Source organism: Anser brachyrhynchus, assembly GCF_964034855.1.
Source record: "Anser brachyrhynchus genome assembly, contig: SCAFFOLD_650, whole genome shotgun sequence".
Classification (NCBI taxonomy): domain Eukaryota; kingdom Metazoa; phylum Chordata; class Aves; order Anseriformes; family Anatidae; genus Anser; species Anser brachyrhynchus.
In genome coordinates this window covers 1-19,751 of record NW_027663699.1, presented here as the reverse complement: position 1 = coordinate 19,751, position 19,751 = coordinate 1, and the positions used below count along the sequence as shown (strand labels likewise).

Below are 19,751 nucleotides of genomic sequence, written 5' to 3'. Positions count from 1 at the left end.
AACCCAAACCCAACCCCCGCTATTTACTGCGCCTGTTATTTATTAATTAGGAAATTAAATTATTGTCATCGTTTTTGGGGCTGTTTGGGGTATTTTCTCCGGTTTCCCCCCCGACCCCATAATAAAGTGGGAAAAATCCCCAAAATTTTCCTCGGATGGGGTCTTCGGGGAAGAATTGTCTCATTTGTTGTCGTCTGACCCAAAAGTACCTTTTTTTAGCTTAAAAAGGGGGGGAAGGAGATGAGATCGGATCCCGCAATTTTGGTAAAAAGACAAAACAGAGACTTGTGGGGTTTTGTTGGGTTTTATTGGGAACTGGTAAAATACCCCAAAATGAGAAATGTTGAAAAATAGGAAATATGGCAAAGTGATTAAATACCCCGAAATGAGAAATATTTGAAAACAACAAATATCTGAAAATGAGAAAACATCCCTAAATATCAAATATTTAAAAATAACAAATCTCTCAAAATGATTAAATATCCCAAAATGAAAAACAGTTGAAAATAACAAATATCTGAAAATTAGAAAATATCCCAAAATTACAAATATTTGAAAAAAACAAATATCTGAAAATGATCAAATATCCCCAAATGAGAAATATTTGAAAATAACAAACATCTCAAAGTGATAAAATACCCCAAAATTACAAATATTTAAAAATAACAATTTTCTCGAACGATAAAATATCCCAAAATTACAAATATTTAAAAATAACAAATATCTGAGAATGATAAAATATCCCAAAATGACAAATATTTAAAAATAGCAAATATCTGAGAATGATAAAATATCCCAAAATGACAAATATTTAAGAATAACAAATATTTCAAATTGACAAACATCTCAAAACGATAAATATCTCAAAATACTTCCAAACGACAGGTATTTCCCCAAAAAAGGCTTCGTTTCTTCGTCCACCAGCCGTTGTGCTTACAGCCAGCACCGCCAAGACCCCAAAACCTACAGAATTTTTAAAAAAAAGGCGTTAGTGTACTGAAATTTAGGAATTTTGCCCCTTTTCTACTGATTTTGGGGGGTCAAAGGGGAATTTTGCCCTTTTTCTACTCATTTTTGGGGGTCAAAGGGGAATTTTACCCTTTTTCTACTTATTTTTGGGGGTCAAAGGGAAATTTTGCCCTTTTCTACTCATTTTTGGGGGCTGAAGGAGAAATTTGCCCTTTTTCTACTCAGTTTTGGGAGCTGAAGGGGAATTTTGCCCTTTTTCTACTCATTTTTGGGGGTCAAAGTGGAATTTTGCCCTTTTTCTACTCATTTTTGGGGATCAAAGGGGAATTTTGTCCTTTTTCTACTCATTTTTGGGGGCTGAAGGGGAATTTTGGCCCTTTTTCTACCAATTTTTGGGGGTCAAAGGGGAATTTTACCCTTTTTCTACCCATTTTTGGGGGCTGACAAGTTGACCATGACCATGACCAGTTGACCATGACCATGACCAGTTGACCATGACCAGTTGACCATGACCAGTTGGCCATGGGCAGTTGACCATGACCCGTTGACCATGACCAGTTGACCATGACCATGATCAGTTGACCATGGCCAGTTGACCATGACCATGACCAGTTGGCCATGACCAAGTTGGCCATGACCAAGTTGGCCATGACCAGTTGACCATGACCATGACCAGTTGTCCATGACCGTGACCAGTTGACCATGACCAAGTTGACCATGACCAGTTGACCATGACCATGACCATGACCAGTTGACCACGACCATGACCAGTTGACCATGACCAGTTGACCATGACCAAGTTGACCATGACCGTGACCAGTTGACCATGACCATGACCGTGACCAGTTGACCACGACCATGACCAGTTGACCATGACCAAGTTGACCATGACCATGACCAGTTGACCATGACCAGTTGACCATGACCAAGTTGACCATGACCAAGTTGACCATGACCTGTTGACCACGACCATGACCAGCTGACCATGACCAGTTGGCCATGACCAGTTGGCCATGACCAAGTTGACCATGACCAGCTGACCATGACCATGACCAGTTGACCATGACCAAGTTGACCATGACCTGTTGACCATGACCAGTTTACCATGACCAGTTGACCATGACCAGTTGGCCATGACCAAGTTGACCATGACCATGACCAGTTGACCATGACCATGACCAAGTTGACCATGACCAAGTTGACCATGACCTGTTGACCACGACCATGACCAGTTGACCATGACCAGTTGGCCATGACCAGCTGACCATGACCAAGTTGACCATGACCATGACCAGTTGACCATGGCCAGTTGACCATGGCCAGTTGACCATGACCATGACCAAGTTGACCATGACCAGCTGACCATGACCAAGTTGACCATGACCAAGTTGACCGTGACTATGACCAACTGACCATGACCAGTTGACCATGACCAAGTTGACCATGACCAGTTGACCACGACCATGACCAAGTTGACCATGACCTGTTGACCACGACCATGACCAGTTGACCACGACCATGACCAGTTGACCACGACTAAGTTGACCATGACCATGACCATGACCATGACCAGTTGACCACGACCAAGTTGACCATGACCAGTTGACCATGACCATGACCAAGTTGACCATGACCATGACCATGACCATGACCACGGCACCTTCTCCCCACCCCTCCTCAAAGCCCCCCCGGAGGAGGAGACGTAGGGCCAGGACCTCTCGGGTCACATTTTGGGGTGGTTTTCCTCTTTTCCAACACAAACCCACCGGGACGTTCACAAGGGACGAGCACTTCCAAAACAAGTCCCCGGTGCCCTTCGGAAAGACGTTTTTGAGCCAAATTTGCCCAAATCCTTCAAAATTTCTGAAAACACGAGAGGGCCTCGTGCGTCGAACCTTACGTCCGCAAAAAATCAGTAAAAAAAAAGAAAATTTGGGGTTGGCGTAAGCGTCCTCAGGTCCCATCGGAGCCGGTTCCTGTTCCTGAAAGCAGATAAAAAGAGAAATTTGCGTTAAATTCGTGTTTCTGTTAAATTCCCGTTTCTGTTAAATTCCCGTTTCTGCTACACATTTCTGTTAAATTCACATTTCTGATAAATTCACGTTTCTGTTAAATTCATGTTTCTGATAAATTCACATTTGTGATAAATTCGTGTTTCTAATAAACTCCCGTTTCCGACAAATTCACATTTCTGTTAAACTTACATTTGTGTTAAATTCATATTCATATTAAATAGATATTTGTCAAATGCATATTTCTGTTAAATTCACGTTTGTGTTAAATTCGCATTTGTGTTAAATTCAGAATTCTGTAAAATTCACGTTTCTGGTAAATTCACAAATGTGCTAAATTCATTTTTATGTTATATTCATGTTTTTCTGTTAAATACGCGTTTGCGTTCAATTCACTTTTGTGTGAAATTCACCTTCCTGAGAAATTCACGTTTCTGAGAAATTGACGTTCTGGAGAAATTCATGTTTCTGGTAAATTCACAGCGAGAAATTCACTGTTTCTGACAAATTCACGTTTCCGAGAAATTCACGTTTCTGATAAATTCACATTTCTGGTAAATTCACATCTTTAAATACACATTTGTGTTAAATGTATGTGTTTTTTGTTAAAATCCCAATTGTGTTAATCACACTGTGCTAAATTCACATTTTTGTTAAATTCACATTTTTGTTAAATCCACATCTTTGTTAAATCCTCATCTTTGTTAAATCCACATTTTTTGTTAAATCCACATTTTTGTTAATTTCACATTTTTTGTTAATTTCACATTTTTGTTAAATTCACGTTTTTTGTTAAATTCACATCTTTGTTAAATTCACGTTTTTTGTTAAATTCATGTTTTTTGTTAAATCCACATCTTTGTTAAATCCACATTTTTGTTAAATCCACATTTTTGTTAAATCCACATCTTTGTTAAATCCACATTTTTGTTAAATCCACATCTTTGTTAAATCCACATCTTTGTTAAATCCACATCTTTGTTAAATCCACATTTTTGTCAAATCCACATTTTTGTTAAATCCACATCTTTGTTAAATCCACATTTTTGTCAAATCCACATTTTTGTTAAATCCACATTTTTTGTTAAATTCACATCTTTGTTAAATCCACATTTTTTGTTAAATCCACATATTTTGTTAAATCCACGTTTTGTTAAATTCACATCTTTGTTAAATTCACATTTTTGTTAAATCCACATTTTTATTAAATCCACATTTTTTCTTAAATCCACATTTTTGTTAAATCCACATCTTTGTTAAATCCACATTTTTGTTAAATCCACATCTTTGTTAAATCCACATCTTTGTTAAATCCACATCTTTGTTAAATCCACATTTTTGTCAAATCCACATTTTTGTTAAATCCACATCTTTGTTAAATCCACATTTTTGTCAAATCCACATTTTTGTTAAATCCACATTTTTTGTTAAATTCACATCTTTGTTAAATCCACATTTTTTGTTAAATCCACATTTTTTGTTAAATCCACGTTTTGTTAAATTCACATCTTTGTTAAATTCACATTTTTGTTAAATCCACATTTTTATTAAATCCACATTTTTTCTTAAATCCACATTTTTGTTAAATCCACATCTTTGTTAAATCCACATTTTTTGTTAAATCCACGTTTTTGTTAAATCCACATTTTTGTTAAATTCACGTTTTTTGTTAAATCCACGTTTTTGTTAAATCCACATTTTTTGTTAAATCCACATTTTTTGCTAAATCCACATTTTTCTTAAATCCACATTTTTCTTAAATCCCCTTTTGCGTTAAATTCACACGTTAAATCCACGTTTTTGCGCGAAATTCACCATCCGGAACGTTTTCACCCTCCCATCCCACAACCGCCCCCGCTCCCTTTTCCAAAAACTGCCGTAAAATTCAAACAAATCGGTGAAATCCAGCGAAAAAAAGGTTAAAAAATTCATCACAGCCCCTATCTCGGCCCCGGGGGTCCTCCAGATTTTCCGATTTCCGCTCTTTGGGGTAATTGGTTAAATTTGGGCCTAAAATAATTAATTAATTACCCAAAAAAGAGCTTTTTTTTTTTTGCCCGATGAGTCAGGGCTCGGCCGAAAACGAGGAAGCCGAGGGAGGGCCAGCGAAGGGGAACTTCGGGGTCGCCGCTGAGGTTTCCTCGCAAATCGGGAAGCAAAACTGCCTCAATTTCCCCCAAACGCACGGGCAAAATCGCCGATTCAGGGATATTTCAGCTCCTCGCCACCGCCGCGGGCCACGTTTCGTTTTTCTGGCCTACGAAAGTCACCAAAACCCTCTAAAAAGCCCCAAAAAAACGAGACGAACCCACTCCGGGGTCAACGTGACGACGCAACGCGTTGACTGGAGACCCTTCTTCGGGACGCATCGCCCCGCAGAACCTCGGCGCCCCGAAACCGCCGCCCGTGCCCCGAACCGACCCCAAAAAGCCGGTTTTTCACCTCGTTTTCCCAACGGGGAAGAGCTTTTCCTGCCACAAAGCCGCCTCCCGCGGGCGGTTTTTTGGGGCCGAACCCGCCCGATTGCTCAACGCGCCGCCAGCGAGGCGTTCGGCCTCGACCGCGCGCCGAGGGAAGATGTCGCAATTTTTGTTGTTGGTTTTTTTTTTTTTAATTTCTTTTTTTTTTTTTTTTTTTGATATTTCGGACTTTTTGGCCCTCGTTTTTGTTCCCCAGCAACTGGGGGTTGACGTGGCGGATGCGAAGGGGGAAGGAGACGTTCCCGTCCCGGCAGAGAGGGAAAGAGGAGGACGCCGCCATGGGGCTCCTTCAGCTCATCCCCCTGCTCGGTGAGCCTTCCTCCTCCTCCTCCTCCTCCACCTCCTTTTCCCATCCAACGTTCCTCCCTTTTTCCCTATTCCTCCGGTTTTTCACTCATTTCCAAGCCCGTTCAGCCAACGCCTCCCCTTTTCCAGCTTTCTTCACCGAGTTCGCCACCGCTCCTTTGCCTCTTCCCCTTTCTCGTCCCCTTTTTTCCCCATTTCTTTGCATTTTTCCCCATTTCTTTCCATTTTTTCCCATCTCTTTCCATTTTTTCCCCATTTCTTTCCATTTTTCCCCCATCTCTTTCCATTTTTCCCCCATCTCTTTCCATTTTTCCCCATTTCTTTGCATTTTTCCCCATTTCTTTGCATTTTTTCCCCATTTCTTTCCATTTTTCCCCATTTCTTTCCATTTTTCCCCATTTCTTTCCATTTTTCCCCATTTCTTTCCATTTTTTCCCCATTTCTTTCCATTTTTTCCCCATTTCTTTGCATTTTTCCCCATTTCTTTGCATTTTTTCCCCATTTCTTTGCATTTTTCCCCATTTCTTTGCATTTTTTCCACATTTCTTTGCATTTTTCCCCATTTCTTTGCATTTTTCCCCAATCTCTCCATGTTTTTTCCCCCTCTACGTGGTTTTTCCCCTTTTTTCCCAAATTTACGTGTTTTTTCCCTACCTCTTCATCTTTTTCCCCACTTCTACTTCCTTTTTCCCCACCTCTACAACTTTTTCCCCCATTTCTTCGTTTTTTCCACGTTTTTTTAATGTTTTTCCCCACCTCTACCTGTTTTTCCCCCATTTCTTTGATTTTTCCAGACCTCTGTTTTTTTCCCAGTTCTATGTTTTTTTCCCCAGCTCTCCGTTTGTTTTTTCCCCATTTCTTTGTTTTTTCCCCACCTCTACCTGCTTTTTCCCCATTTCTTTATGTTTTTCCCCCCCTCCATGTTTTTCCCCCATTTCTTTGGTTTTGCCCCACCTCTATGTTTTTTTCCCCATTTCTTTATGCTTTTTCCTCACCTCTACGTGTTTTTTCCCCATTTATTTTTTTCCCAATCTCGTCATATTTTTTCCCCATTTCTTCATATTTTTCCCGATCTCGTCACATTTTTCCCCATTTCTTTACATTTTTCCCAATCTCGTCACATTTTTCCCCATTTCTTCATATTTTTCCCAATCTCACATTTTTTCCCCATTTCTTTATATTTTTCCCGTCTCGTCACATTTTTTCCCATTCTTTTATATTTTTCCCAATCTCACCACATTTTTCCCTATTTCTTTGTATTTTTCCCAATCTCATCGCATTTTTTCCCCATTTCTTCATATTTTTCCCAATCTCTTCACATTTTTTCCCATTCTTTTATATTTTTCCCAATCTCACCACATTTTTTCCCCATTTCTTTATATTTTTCCCAATCTCGTCAATTTTTTCCCCATTTCTTCATATTTTTCCCAATCTCGTCACATTTTTCCCCATTTCTTCATATTTTTCCCAATCTCGTCACATTTTTCCCCATTTCTTCATATTTTTCCTGATCTCGTCACATTTTTTCCCCATTTCTTCATATTTTTCCTGATCTCGTCACATTTTTCCCCATTTCTTTACATTTTTCCCGATCTCGTCACATTTTTCCCCATTTCTTTACATTTTTCCTGATCTCGTCACATTTTTCCCCATTTCTTTACATTTTTCCCAATCTCATCACATTTTTCCCCATTTCTTTACATTTTTCCCAATCTCACCACATTTTTCCCTATTTCTTTGTATTTTTCCCAATCTCATCGCATTTTTTCCCCATTTCTTCATATTTTTCCCAATCTCTTCACATTTTTTACCATTCTTTTATATTTTTCCCAATCTCATCAATTTTTTCCCCATTTCTTTATGTTTTTCCCAATCTCACATTTTTCCCCATTTCTTCATATTTTTCCCCACCTTGTCACATTTTTCCCCATCTCCTCACCCTCTCTCCAACCTCATTACTTTTTCCCCCATCCCTTCGCGTTTTTCCCCATTTCTTCCCTTTTTCCCCCATTCCACCTCTCCCCTCCATTACGCATCAGGGCGGTGACTTCTTTTTTCTTTCGTTTCTCTTCGCTTTTAGCATTGCCCAACCACCGTCTCTTTTTTCTTCTCGTTTTTGAGGTTTTCCTTTTCTTTTCCCTTTTTTCTGAGGTTTTCCTTTTTTTTCCCCTTTTTTCTGAGGTTTTCCTTTTTTTTCCCCTTTTCCTTTTTTCCCCTTTTCCTTTTTTTCCCCCTTTTCCCTTTTTCTTTTCTCCTTTTCCTATTTTCCCTTCCCTCCCACTCCCTTTTTCCTTTCTCCCTCAATCCTTTTTCCTCTCTTTTTTCCATCCTCATCAATAAATCACCATTTCCCCGCATTTTTTCCCATTTCTCCCCCTTTTTCACATCTTTTTGGCACCCCCCCGCTCCGCCCCACTGACTTCTCTCCCTTCTCTCTTCCAGCCTCCCTCCCGATAATCCTCCTGCAGGGATCGCCAACAGGTAACAATTTTGGGGACGGGCGACCCGTTTGGACCCAAACTTGCCAATTTTTGCCCTAAAACCCCCGCGTGTCTCGGCGCTAAAGCCACTGAGGTCCCCCCTCGAGCCAACGGAGCTCGTGGGGGACAAGACCCCGGGGCAAAAAGGCTTGGTGGGACCCCAAAAAACGCTCCAGGCTACAAAATCTTCTCCTTTTACCAAAATACCGGTTTTTTGGAGGTTTTTCTCCTCGATTTTTCCTCCCTGGGGACCGGGGTTGGCTTCGTGGCCCAATCAGAGCAGACCCGATGGCTCTTATAGGACAAAAAAAAATCAACATTTTTCGGGGGGGAAAAACCCCTCCTGATGAGCGACGTGGGGGTTTAGGAGGGATCGGGGAAGAACAAACTCCTTCCTCTTCCTCACCCCAGCACCAAAACCGCGAAAATTGTGGCCAAAAAGCCCAAATCTGGCTCCGAGACACCCGCGTTGTGGCCAAAAACCCCAAATTCGGCTCCGAGACGCCCCCATCGAGGCCGATAAAAACAAATTTGGCTTGGAGACACGCTCCGGGTCCCGCCTGCCGCAGGCAGAACCCCGTTCTCACCCATTTTCTCCCCCAAAAAAAACCTTCCTCAGACCTTCCTCCTCCTCCTCCCGACATCGCGGTGACGCCGGAGAAGAGGGAATATCTCATCGGGGACACGGTCTCCATCCGGTGCTCGGCCCCCCGGTCCCGGGACAAGGTGCGGGGCTTCCAGTTCTCCAGGACGGGCGGCTGGCTGGACGTGCGGACGGCGTGGAGGACCTACACCTACACCTTCAACGTCACCGGCCCCAAGGACGGCGGCTCCCACACCTGCACCTACACCGTCGGCGACCGGTACCGCCAAGCCAGGCGCTCGCGGGAGAGCAGAGCCGTCGACATCAACGTGAGAGGTGGGTGGCTTAAAAGCGGCGGTTTCCTCCTCAAATTTAACGCCGGGATGCTCGAAACCCAAATTTTCCATCCTCAATTCCATGTTGGGGTCCATAAATACGTTCCTCCTAACCTTAAATGGGCATTTTCCTCCTCAAATTTAAGTGTGAGATGTTGAAAACCCAGATTTTCCATCTTCAATTCCATGTTGATGTCCATAAAGATGTTCCTCCTAACCTTAAATGGGCAGTTTCCTCCTCAAATTTAGTTTTGGGATGTTGAAAACCCAAATTTTCCATCTTCAGTTCCATGTTGATGTCCATAAAGATGTTCCTCCTAACCTTAAATGGGCATTTTCCTCCTCAAATTTAGTTCTGGGATGTTGAAAACCCAAATTTTCCATCCTCAATTCCATGTTGGTGTCCATCAAGATGTTCCTTCTAACCTTAAATGGGCATTTTCCTCCTCAAATCTAGTTCCGCGATGTTGAAAACCCAAATTTTCCATCTTCAATTCCATGTTGGGGTCCATAAATATGTTCCTCCTAACCATAAATTAACATTTTCCCCGTCAAATTTAGTTCTGGGATGTTGAAAACCCAAATTTTCCATCTTCAGTTCCATGTTGAGGTCCATAAAGATGTTCCTTCTAACTTTAAATGGGCATTTTCCTCCTCAAATTTAGTTCTGCGATGTTGAAAACCCAAATTTTCCATCTTCAGTTCCATGTTGAGGTCCATAAAGATGTTCCTTCTAACCTTAAATGGGCATTTTCCTCCTCAAATTTGGTTCTGGGATGTTGAAAACCCAAAATTTCCATCCTCAATTCCATGTTGGGGTCCATCAAGATGTTCCTCCTCACCTTAAATTGGCCTTTTCCTCCTCAAATTTGATTCTGGGATGTTCAAAAGCCAAATTTCCCATCCTCAATTCCCCGTTGAGGTCCCTCAAGACGTTTCTCCTCACCTTAAATTGAGTTTTCCTCCTCAAATTTAATTCTGGGATGTTCCAAACCCAAATTTTCCATCCTCAATTCCATGCTGGGGTCCATCAAGATGTTCCTCCTCACCTTAAATTGGCATTTTCCTCCTCAAATTTAATTCGGGGATGTCCCAAACCCCAATTTTCCATCTTCAATTCCACGTCGAGCTCCATCAAGATGTTCCTCCTAAACTCAAATCGGCAATTTCCTCCTAAAAATTTAATTCTGGGATGCCCCAAACCCCCATTTTCTGTCCCCAATCCCCCGTCGCGACCTAATAGGGTACGAACACGGGGTCGGAGCCGTGTCCCGACGCCGCGTCCCCCCCTTTCCCCCCCCACCCCCAGACCCCCCGCCGCAGCCAACGCTGGTCCTCAACGCGTCGGCCGGGGTGGTGAGCGAAGGCTTCCCCCTCCTCTTCCTCTGCATGGCCCCGGCGAGCGCGGCGGAGGCGGCGCCGCCGCGGTTCCGCTTCTACAAGGACGGGGCCGAGGCCATCGGCGGGGCCGAGGTGGCCACGCAGGGCCACCAGGCTCGGCTCCGGGTGGCCGAGAGCGGCCGAAACCACACCGGGAACTTCACCTGCGGCTACGAGGAGCACATCGAGGGCCGCTGGATCCTCTCCTTCCTCAGCGAGGCCGTGGAGGTCTTCGTCAAAGGTAGAGCGACGTTTTGGGGTCGAACTCAGGCTTTTTGGGTGGTGGGGAGGAGCGCGAGGTCCTCTGGGGTCCGACGTTTTGGCCCAATCTTCCTCCCGCCGCCCCGATGCTCAACTGACATAACTTTTTGACCAAAATCGATGGTCTTAAGACTTTTTTCCACCCTCGGTTCCATGTTGAGGGCCATCAAGATGTTCTGCCTAAACTCAAATTGGCAGTTTCCTCCTCAAATTTAATTCTGGGATGTCCCAAACCCAAATTCCCCATCCTCAATTCCATTTTGGGGTCCATCAAGACGTTTCTCCTAACCTTAAATTAACATTTTCCTCCTCAAATTTAATTCTGGGATGTTCCAAACCCATATTCCTCATCCTCAATTCCATTTTGGGGTCCAAAAAGACGTTCCTCCTCACCTTAAATTGGCATTTTCCTCCTCAAATTTAATTCTGGGACGTTGAAAACCCAAATTCGCCATCCTCAATTCCATTTTGGGGTCCTTCAAGATGTTTTCCCTAAATTCAAATTGGCATTTTCCTCCTCAAATTTGATTCTGGGACGTCCCAAACCCAAATTTTCCACCTTCAATTCCATTTTGGGGTCCATCGAGATGTTTCTCCTCACCTTAAATTGGCATTTTCCTCCTCAAATTTAATTCTAGGACGTCCCAAACCCAAATTCCCCATCCTCAATTCCATTCTGGGGTCCATCAAGACGTTCCTCCTCACCTTAAATTAGCATTTTCCTCCTCAAATTTACTCTGGGATGTCCCAAACCCAAATTCACCGCCTTCAATCCCCCGTTGACGCCCACCAAGACGTTTCCCCTGAACTCAAATTACCGTTTTCCTCCTCAAATTTAATCCTGACTTAATTCTGACTTAATTTTAAGTTTTTCCCCCCCATTTTTCTTTTTTTCCCTCTTTTCAGAGCCCCCCTCGGCTCCCCGCCTGGGCGTGGAGCCCCCCTTCACGGTGCTGAGCGAGGGCTCCCCGCTGCGACTCACCTGCCTGGCCCCCGGGGCCGGCTCCAGGCTGCGCTTCCGCTTCTACAGGAACGGGGTCGAGATCCCGGAGGGCCCCCCCGGCCCCAAAAACCCCCCCGGGACCACCCCGGGGGGTTCCTCCGAGCTCCTCGTCCCGCAGACCCCGAGGGGCTTCGGCGGGACCTTCAGCTGCGGGTTCGAGGAGGACGTGGGCGGGACGTGGGTGCCGTCGCCCCGGAGCCAAGCGCTGGACATCACCGTCAAGGGTAGGTGGGTCCTCGGGGGGGGGACAGGAGGCCTCGGGGGGTGCTTGGAGGGACCTCGGTTCCCAAAAATCCGCCTCAAAAAGCGGTTGGAGGAACCTCAATTCCCAAAAATCCACCTCAAAAAGTGGTTGGAGGAGCCTCGGTTCCCAAAATTCCACCTCGAGGAGCGGTTGGAGGAACCACATTTCCCAAATCCGGCCCCAAATTTCAGCTCCGGTTTCTGAAATTGGAGAAAAAACGCGTCAAAAACTGGTCGAAAACGCCCTCCCGTCTTCCCTCGTTAGCCGAGGGTAATTAAAAATGTTCGAACTCACCCTCGCCAGCTGGAAACTGTTAAAATCCCCCCTCGGGGTCCTCTCCACGGGCCAACGCCACCTCTTGTAACGCTCCTCTTGGCCTCAAAAGCTCTTGGTCGACCCTCAGCCTCTCGATAATCACCTGAGGACGCGTTAACGAAGCCCAATTAGTGATAACGACCTCTTTGCGGCGCCTTTTTCCCCAAAAACCGCGTTTTTTCTCCTACAAATTCGTCTTTTTTGGCCTCGCCAGACCTCCCGGGCCCGCCGGGCCTTCTGCTGGACCCGCCGTCGGGCGAAGTGAGGGCCGGGGACACCCTGGCGGTGACGTGCGCGGCCAACGACACCGGCGGGGGCGAGCGGAGGTTTTACTTCTACAAGGACGGCGCCGAGCAGTTTTCGGAGGCGGGAGCCCGGGACCGGGCCCTCCTCAGCCTCCCCGTGGCCAAAAGCACGGCCGGGAGCTTCTCCTGCAGGTACGAGGAGAGGGTCGGCGACCGGTGGGTCCCGTCGCCGCTCAGCCGCGCCGCGGTGGTCACCGTCAGAGGTGAGGGTCCCTGCGTTCCGCGCCCCAAAAACGGGGCTGGGAGGGCGCGGTGAGTCGGGGGAGGAAGAGGGTGATGAGCTGGGGGAGGAAGAGTGCGTTGAGTTAGGGGAGGAAGAACGCGATGAGTTGGGGGAGGACCGTGTTGAGTGGAAGAGGAAGAGGGCGTTGAGTTGGGGAGGAAGAGAGAGTTGAGTTGGGGGAGGAAGATGATGTTGAGTTGGGGGAGGAAGAGCGCGTTGAGTTGGGGGATGATCGTGTTGAGTTGAGGGAGGAAGAGCGCGATGAGTTGGGGAAGGAAGATGATGTTGAGTTGTGGGAGGAAGATGGTGTTGAGTTGGGGAGGAAGAGCGCAATGAGTTGGGGAGGAAGATGATGTTGAGTTGTGGGAGGAAGAGCGCGTTGAGTTGGGGAAGAAGATGATGTTGAGTTGAGGGAGGAAGAGCGCGTTGAGTTGGGGAGGAAGAGCGCGATGAGTTGGGGAGGAAGAGCGCGATGAGTTGGGGGAGGAAGAGCACGATGAGTTGGGGGAGGAAGATGATGTTGAGTTGGGGAGGAAGATGACGTTGAGTTGGGGGAGGAAGAGCGCGATGAGTTGGGGGAGGAAGATGACGTTGAGTTGAGGGAGGAAGAGCGCGTTGAGTTGGGGGATGATCATGTTTAGTGGAGGAGGAAGAGGGCATTGAGTTGGGGAGGAAGATTGTGTTGAGTTGGGGGAGGAAGAGCGCGATGAGCTGGGGGAGGATCGTGTTGAGTGGAAGAGGAAGAGGGCGTTGAGTTGGGGAGGAAAAGAGTTGAGTTGGGGGATGATCGCATTGAGTGGAGGAGGAAGAGTGTGATGAGTTGGGGGAGGAAGCGCGCGATGAGTTGGGGGAGGAAGCGCGCGATGAGTTGGGGAGGAAGATGATGTTGAGTTGGGGAGGAAGATGATGTTGAGTTGGGGAGGAAGATGATGTTGAGTTGGGGAGGAAGATGATGTTGAGTTGGGGAGGAAGATGATGTTGAGTTGGGGAGGAAGATGATGTTGAGTCGACGGAGGAAGAGTGCGACAAGTTGGGGAGGAAGATGACAACTTGGGGGAGGAAGATGACGTTGAGTTGGGGAGGAAGAGCGCGATGAGTTGGGGAGGAAGATGAGTTGGGGGAGGAAGATCCCCCACCTTTCGGTGGGGGATCCTCGACCTCGGGGGGGGGGGGAGGGAAATCGGTGAAAAAGGAGGGGAAATTGAAAAAGGAGGAGGAGAAATCATTGAAAGGGGTAGAAAATTGTTAAAAGGGGTGGGGAAATGGTTAAAAGAGGAGGAAAAATGGTTAAAAGAGGAGGAAAATGGTTAAAAGAGGTGGGAAATGGTTAAAAGAGGAGGAAAATGGTTAAAAGGGGTGGGGAAATGGTTAAAAGGGGTGGGGAAATTAAGGAAAGAGGCAGAAAAATTGAAGGAGGAGGGGAAAGTGAAAAAGGAGGTGGAAAATTGTTAGAAGAGGTGGGGAAATGGTTAAAAAGGATGGGGAAATTAAGGAAAGAGGCGGAAAAAATTGAGGAGTTGGGGAAATTGATAAAGAAGGCAGAGAAAATGAAAAAGGAGATGAGGAAATTGAAAAAGGGGAGGAAGGAATTGAAAAAAGAGGAGGAGAAATTGAAAAAAGAGGTGGAAAAACTGAAAAAAGGTGGACAAATTGAAAAAAGAGGTGGAAAATTGAAAAAAAGTGGAGAAATTGAAAAAAGAGGTGGAGAAATTGAAAAAAGCTGGAGAAATTGAAAAAAAGGGGTGGAGAAATTGAAAAAGATGGAAAAAATCTTGAGGGAAATAAGGAAATCACTGAAGGAGGTGGAGAAATTGCTGGAAAAGGTGGGAAAATTGTTGAAGAAGGTGGAAAAATGGAAGGAGGGGGGGAAACTGAGGAAGGAGACGGGAAAATTGGAAAAAGAGACAGGAAAATTGGAAAAGGAGACGGGAAAATTGGAAAAGGAGACAGGAAAATTGAAAAAAGGGATGGGAAATTTGAAAAAAGGGATGGGAAATTTGAAAAAGGGATGGGAAATTTGAAAAATGTGATGGGAAATTTGGAAAAAGGGATGGGAAAACTGGAAAAAGGGACGGGAAATTGAAAAAAGGGACGGAAATTTGAAAAAAGGGACGGGAAATTTGGAAAAAGGGACGGGAAATTTGAAAAAAGGGACGGGAAATTTGAAAAAAAGGACGGGAAATTTGAAAAAAAGGACGGGATATTTGAAAGAGGAGGGGGGAAACGTCCCAGAAATGGCCCCGATGCCCGTGAGGTTGCTGACCTTTGGGGTTTTTTTTGGGGTCTCTCGGACAGCCGCGGCCCTGCCTGTCCCGCTGGTGGCCGGCTGCGGTGCCGCCGCCGCCGCGCTGCTCCTGGGGCTGCTCCTGGCCGTCTGCTACTGCCAGAGGAGGAGAGGTGAGCGAAAACGGGTTAAAAACGGTAAAAATAACGTATAAAAGCACTTCGGGGGCACAGCGAGGAGATGGTGCGTCCTTAGATCGGGGAACCCCAAAATCCTGGTGTTTTCCCCCAAAATCCACGCAAGCGTGGGATGTTGGGCTTCCCATGAGCCTTTTCGGTAAAAACAGCCCCTTTTTCACCAAAAAAGGGGGATTAAGGATAAAAAAAACATAAAAAAACACTTTAGGGGCACAGCGAGAAGACGGCGTTGGGTTGAGGGCCTTGAGGGCGCGTCCTTAGGTCGGGGAACCCCAAAATCCCGAACTTTCCCCCCAGAAATCCAAGCAAGCGTTGGTGGTTTGGGCTTCCCATGAGCTTTTTCAGTAGAAACAGCCCCTTTTTCACAAAAAAAAGGATTAAAGATAAAAAAAAAATTTAGGGGCACAGCAAGGAGACGGCGTTGGGTTGAGGGCCTTGAGTGCGCGTCTAAATCGGGGAACCCCAAATCCTGAATTTTCCCCCCAAAAATCCAACCAAGCGTGGGTGGTTTGGTCTTCCATGAGCTTTTTCAGTAGAAACAGCCCCTTTTTCACCAAAAAAAAAGGATTAAAGATAAAAAAAACACTTTAGGGACACAGCAAGGAGACGGTGTTGGGTTGAGGGCTTGAGGGCGATCCTTAGATCGGGGAACCCCAAAACCCGGAGTTTTCCCCAAAAACCAACAAGCATGGGAGGTTTGGGCTTACCATGAGCCTTTTCGGTAGAAACAGCCCCTTATTCACCAAAAAAGGGGATTAAGGTTAAAAAAAACATATAAAAACCACTTCAGGGGCACAGCGAGAAGACTGCATTGGGTTGAGGGCGCGTCCCTGGATTGGGGAACCCCAAAATCCTAAAGTTTCCCCCCAAAAATCAAGCAAGCGTGGGTGGTTTGGGCTTCCATGAGCCTTTTCGGTAGAAACAGCCCTTTTTCACCATAAAAAGGGGATTAAAGATAAAAAAAACAATCTAGGGGCACAGCAAGGCAACGGCGTTGGGTTCAGGGCCTTGAGGGCGCGTCCTCAGACTGGGGAACCCAAAATCCCGGAGTTTTCCCCAAAAGCCAACCAAGCGTGAGACACTTGGGCTTCCATGAGCTTTTTGAGGTAGAAACAGCCCAAAAAAGGGGGTCTGAGGAGAAACACGTTTAATTTTTGGCAGGGAGGGCCCACTGGAAAGGTCTCTACAACAAGAAGACCCCAGCACTTACCACCATGACCGGCGTCGACAGGAGCGAGCCCTGACCTCGAGAGGAGCCCGGCGCGGGCGGGAGGCCCCCGACCCCTCCTCCGATAGGGTTCGGGGAGAGGAAAAAGCCCTCTTCTCTTCTTTTTTCCCCCAAAATTTCACCCCGACGTCGGCTTCGGAGGGCGCCCCCTCAATAAACCAAGCCCCGGACCCCAGCGGCCTCGGCAGCTCCCTTCGCAAGCTCCGGGGTGGCCAAGATGGCCGACGCGAGCCCCGGGGTGGCCAAAATGGCGACGCGAGCCAAGGGGGGGGATGGGTGGCCAAGATGGCCAACGGGGCACGGAGGCAACCGTTGGGTTGGGTTGAAGGGTCTCCATTGGTTGGGTTGGGTTGAGTTGGGTGGGTTGAGTTGGGTTGGGTTGAGTTGGGTTGGGTTGAGTTGGGTTGGGTTGAGTTGGGTTGGGTTGAAGGGTCTCCATTGGTTGGGTTGGGTTGGGTTGAGTTGGGTTGGGTTGAGTTGGGTTGGAAGAGGCGGCGCAGCCTCGGTTGCCCAAGGGGATGATTAGAAATCATTTTGGGGCGAAAAACGGTCGTTTTCGGTCTCCGTTGGCCAAGGGGGCGGTGGGAATTTGGGGGGGGGGGGGAAGGGGAAGGTCGGAGGCGCTGTTGGGCACCGGCATCGTGGGAGGTCGCGCCCCAAAATGGGCTCTTTTGCCCCAAAACGGCCTCCGGAACCCACAAAATGGCCTCCCGTGCCCCAAAATATGGCCTCTCGTGTCCCAAAAATGGCCTCATTTGCCCCAAAATGGTCTCCTGAACCCACAAAATGGCCTCCCGTGCCCCAAAACAGCCTCTTTTGCCAAAACTGGCCTCCCCCACCCCAAAGTTGCCTCCTGGACCCCCAAAACAGCCTCCTGTGCCCCAGAACGGCCTCCCCCACCCCAAAATGGCCTCCTGGGCACCCTATGGGACCTCCTGCACCCCAAAACGGCCTCTTTTGCCCCAAAATGTCCTCCCGCACCCCAAAAATGGCCTTTTTTTCCCCCAAAATGGCCTCCTGGACCCCCAAAATACCTTCCCACCTCCCAAAACAGCCTCTTACACCCCGAAACCCTTTTCACAGTCCCAAGTGACCCCCGTTCCTCCAATATGGCCTTTTTTTGCCCCAAAACGGCCTCCTGCACCCCCAAATTGCCTAATTTGCCCCAAAACGGCCTCCTTTGCCCCAAAATGGCCTCTTTTGCCACCAAAACGGTCTCCCATGGCCCAAAATAACCTCCCAAACCCCCCAAAATCCTCCTTACGCCCCCAAGTGGCCCCTGTACCCCAAAAATGGCCTCTTTTGCCCCAAAACGGCCTCCTGGACCCCCAAAATGGCCTCTAATACCCCAAAATGGCCACTTTTGCCCCAAAACAGCCTCCTATACCCCAAAATGGCCTCATGGACCTCCTAAATAGCCTCCCACACCCCGAAACTGCTTCTTACACCCCCAAAAGTGGCCCCGTGTACCCCGAAAATGGCCTCTTTTGCCCCAAAATGACCTCCCATGTCCCAAAAATTGCATAATTTGCCCCAAAATGGCCTCTCACACCCCAAACATGCCCCCCAAACCCCAAAAATTGCCCCCCCTGGACCCCCAAAATAGCCTCCCACACTCTAAAAATGCTTCATACCCACCCCAGTGCCCCTCTGTACCCAAAAATGGCCTCTTTTGCCCCAAAACTGCCTCCTGGACCCCCAAAATTACGTAATTTGCCCCAAAATGTGCGTCCCACACCCCAAACAGCCCCCGTTTGCCCCAAAACGCCCTTCTGGACCCCCAAACAGCCCCCCCCCGCACCCCCAAATCCCCTCTTTTCCCCAAAACGCCGCCTTTTGCCCAAAACCGCCCGTTTTTCCCCCAAAACTCCGTCCACCCCCCCCACCACGGCCTCACCGAAGCACTGCGCATGCGCGGAAGGGGGAGGGGGAGCTGCTGCGCATGCGCGCGTTGCTATGGCGACGGGAGGGGTTGGGCGGCGCGGCTGCGCATGCGCGGGGGGGGAACAGCGAGGGGAGGGGGAGCGTCGCTTAGCAACGAAGGGCGGTTAGGGAGGGGAGGGGGAGCGTTGCCTAGCAACAGGGGGGTTTCAGGGAGGGGAGGGGAGCGTTGCCAAGCAACAGAGGGCGGTTAGAGAGGGGAGGGGGCGCGTTGCCTAGCAACGGAGTGAGGACAGGGAGGGGCGGGGGAGCGTCGCCTAGCAACGGCGCATGCGCAGAGCGCGCCGGGAACGGAGCCAGACGGGGGCCGGCAGCGCGGCGGGGCGTTTATTGAAGGGAGGTCGGTGACGTCACTTCCGGTGGTTTATCGCGGGGGGGCGGGGCGGCTCCACTTCCGGGGGCGTCGGCGGGGGGCACCGGGGGGTTTGGGGGGTCCGGGGGGGGTTTTGGGGTCCCTGGGGGGGTCTTGGGGTAATTTGGGGGGGTCCTGGGGGGTCCCAGAGGGGATTTGGGGGGGTCCTGGGGTGGTTCCGGGGGATTTGGGGGATTTTGGGGTCCTGGGGGGGTCCTGGGGGTCTCAGTGGGGTTTTGGGGGTCCTTGGGGGGGGGGTTTGGGGTCCCTGGGGGGGCCTTGGGGTAATTTGGGGGGGTCCCAGAGGGGATTTGGGGGGGGGTCCTGGGGGGTCTTGGGGTAATTTGGGGGGGTCCTGGGGGTCCCAGAGGGGATTTGGGGGGGTCCTGGGTGCATCTGGTGGGGGGTTGGGGTCCTGGGGGGGTCTTGGGTAATTTGGGGGGTTTTGGGGGGTCTGTGGTCGTTGGGGGGGGTCCTGGGGGGTCTCGGGGGGGTCCCGGAGTGGTTTTGGGTCCCTGGGGGGGTCTGGGGTAATTTGGGGGGGCCCTGGGGGGTCCGGAGGGGTTTTTGGGGGGGGTTGGGGGGGGTCCCGGGGGGATTTGGGGGATTTTAGGGGTCCTGGGGTTCCTGGGGGGGTCTGGGGTAATTTGGGGGGTCCTGGGGGGGATTTGGAGGGGTTGGGGGGGCCCTGGGGTCCCAGAGGGGTTTTGGGGGGGCCTCGGGGGGGTTCTGGGGTCCCTGGGGGGGGTCCCGGGGGGGTTTTGGGGTCCCTTGGGGGGTCCCGGGGTAATTTGGGGGGGGGCCCTGGGGGTCTCGGAGGGGTTTTGGGGGGGTCCCGGGGGGGTTTAGGGGGGTCCCGGGGGGGGATGGGGGGCCGTCAGGGGGACTCCCCCCGCCCCCCCGGTGCTGCCCC

General features: G+C 48.6%; 1 protein-coding gene and 2 long non-coding RNA genes across 7 annotated transcripts; 1 reads left to right on the top strand and 2 right to left on the bottom strand.

Annotated features, from left to right (window-relative positions):
* Nucleotides 1–268: 268 nt before the first annotated feature.
* Nucleotides 269–11,927, bottom strand: LOC308187013. The gene is made up of 3 exons (XR_013944413.1): nt 11,789–11,927; nt 2,736–2,951; nt 269–963 (listed from the first exon to the last, which is right to left on the bottom strand). It is a non-coding gene; the product is annotated as an uncharacterized lncRNA (long non-coding RNA).
* Nucleotides 4,666–17,310, top strand: LOC308187012 (alpha-1B-glycoprotein-like). 5 transcript variants are annotated; one of them, XM_080609166.1, is made up of 10 exons: nt 4,667–5,770; nt 8,210–8,248; nt 8,867–9,166; nt 10,475–10,786; nt 11,713–12,033; nt 12,583–12,876; nt 15,192–15,293; nt 16,479–16,861; nt 16,901–17,006; nt 17,037–17,309. In XM_080609166.1, the coding sequence occupies exons 1-10, from the start codon at nt 5,559–5,561 to the stop codon at nt 17,065–17,067; spliced, it is 2,100 nt and encodes a 699-aa protein (XP_080465292.1). In that variant the 5' UTR covers nt 4,667–5,558; the 3' UTR covers nt 17,068–17,309. The 5 variants fall into 5 exon arrangements, with proteins under 5 accessions (XP_080465291.1, XP_080465292.1, XP_080465293.1 ...); XM_080609165.1 differs by having other exon boundaries at nt 4,666–5,770; nt 16,901–17,310; XM_080609167.1 differs by lacking the exons at nt 16,901–17,006; nt 17,037–17,309 and having other exon boundaries at nt 5,665–5,770; nt 16,479–16,720.
* LOC308187014 lies at nt 12,118–15,299 on the bottom strand. Its single transcript, XR_013944414.1, has 3 exons — nt 15,160–15,299; nt 12,348–12,471; nt 12,118–12,253 (listed from the first exon to the last, which is right to left on the bottom strand). It is a non-coding gene; the product is annotated as an uncharacterized lncRNA (long non-coding RNA).
* Nucleotides 17,311–19,751: the final 2,441 nt, after the last annotated feature.

Bases quoted from the DNA above. Each gene is read 5' to 3' on its own strand.
- LOC308187012 (XM_080609165.1), top strand. From the start codon at position 5,559: ATGTCGCAATTTTTGTTGTTGGTTTTTTTTTTTTTAATTTCTTTTTTT. The intron at 8,249-8,866 runs GTAACAATTTTG...AACCTTCCTCAG, and splicing joins CCTGCAGGGATCGCCAACAG to ACCTTCCTCCTCCTCCTCCC. The intron at 10,787-11,712 runs GTAGAGCGACGT...CCCTCTTTTCAG, and splicing joins CGTGGAGGTCTTCGTCAAAG to AGCCCCCCTCGGCTCCCCGC.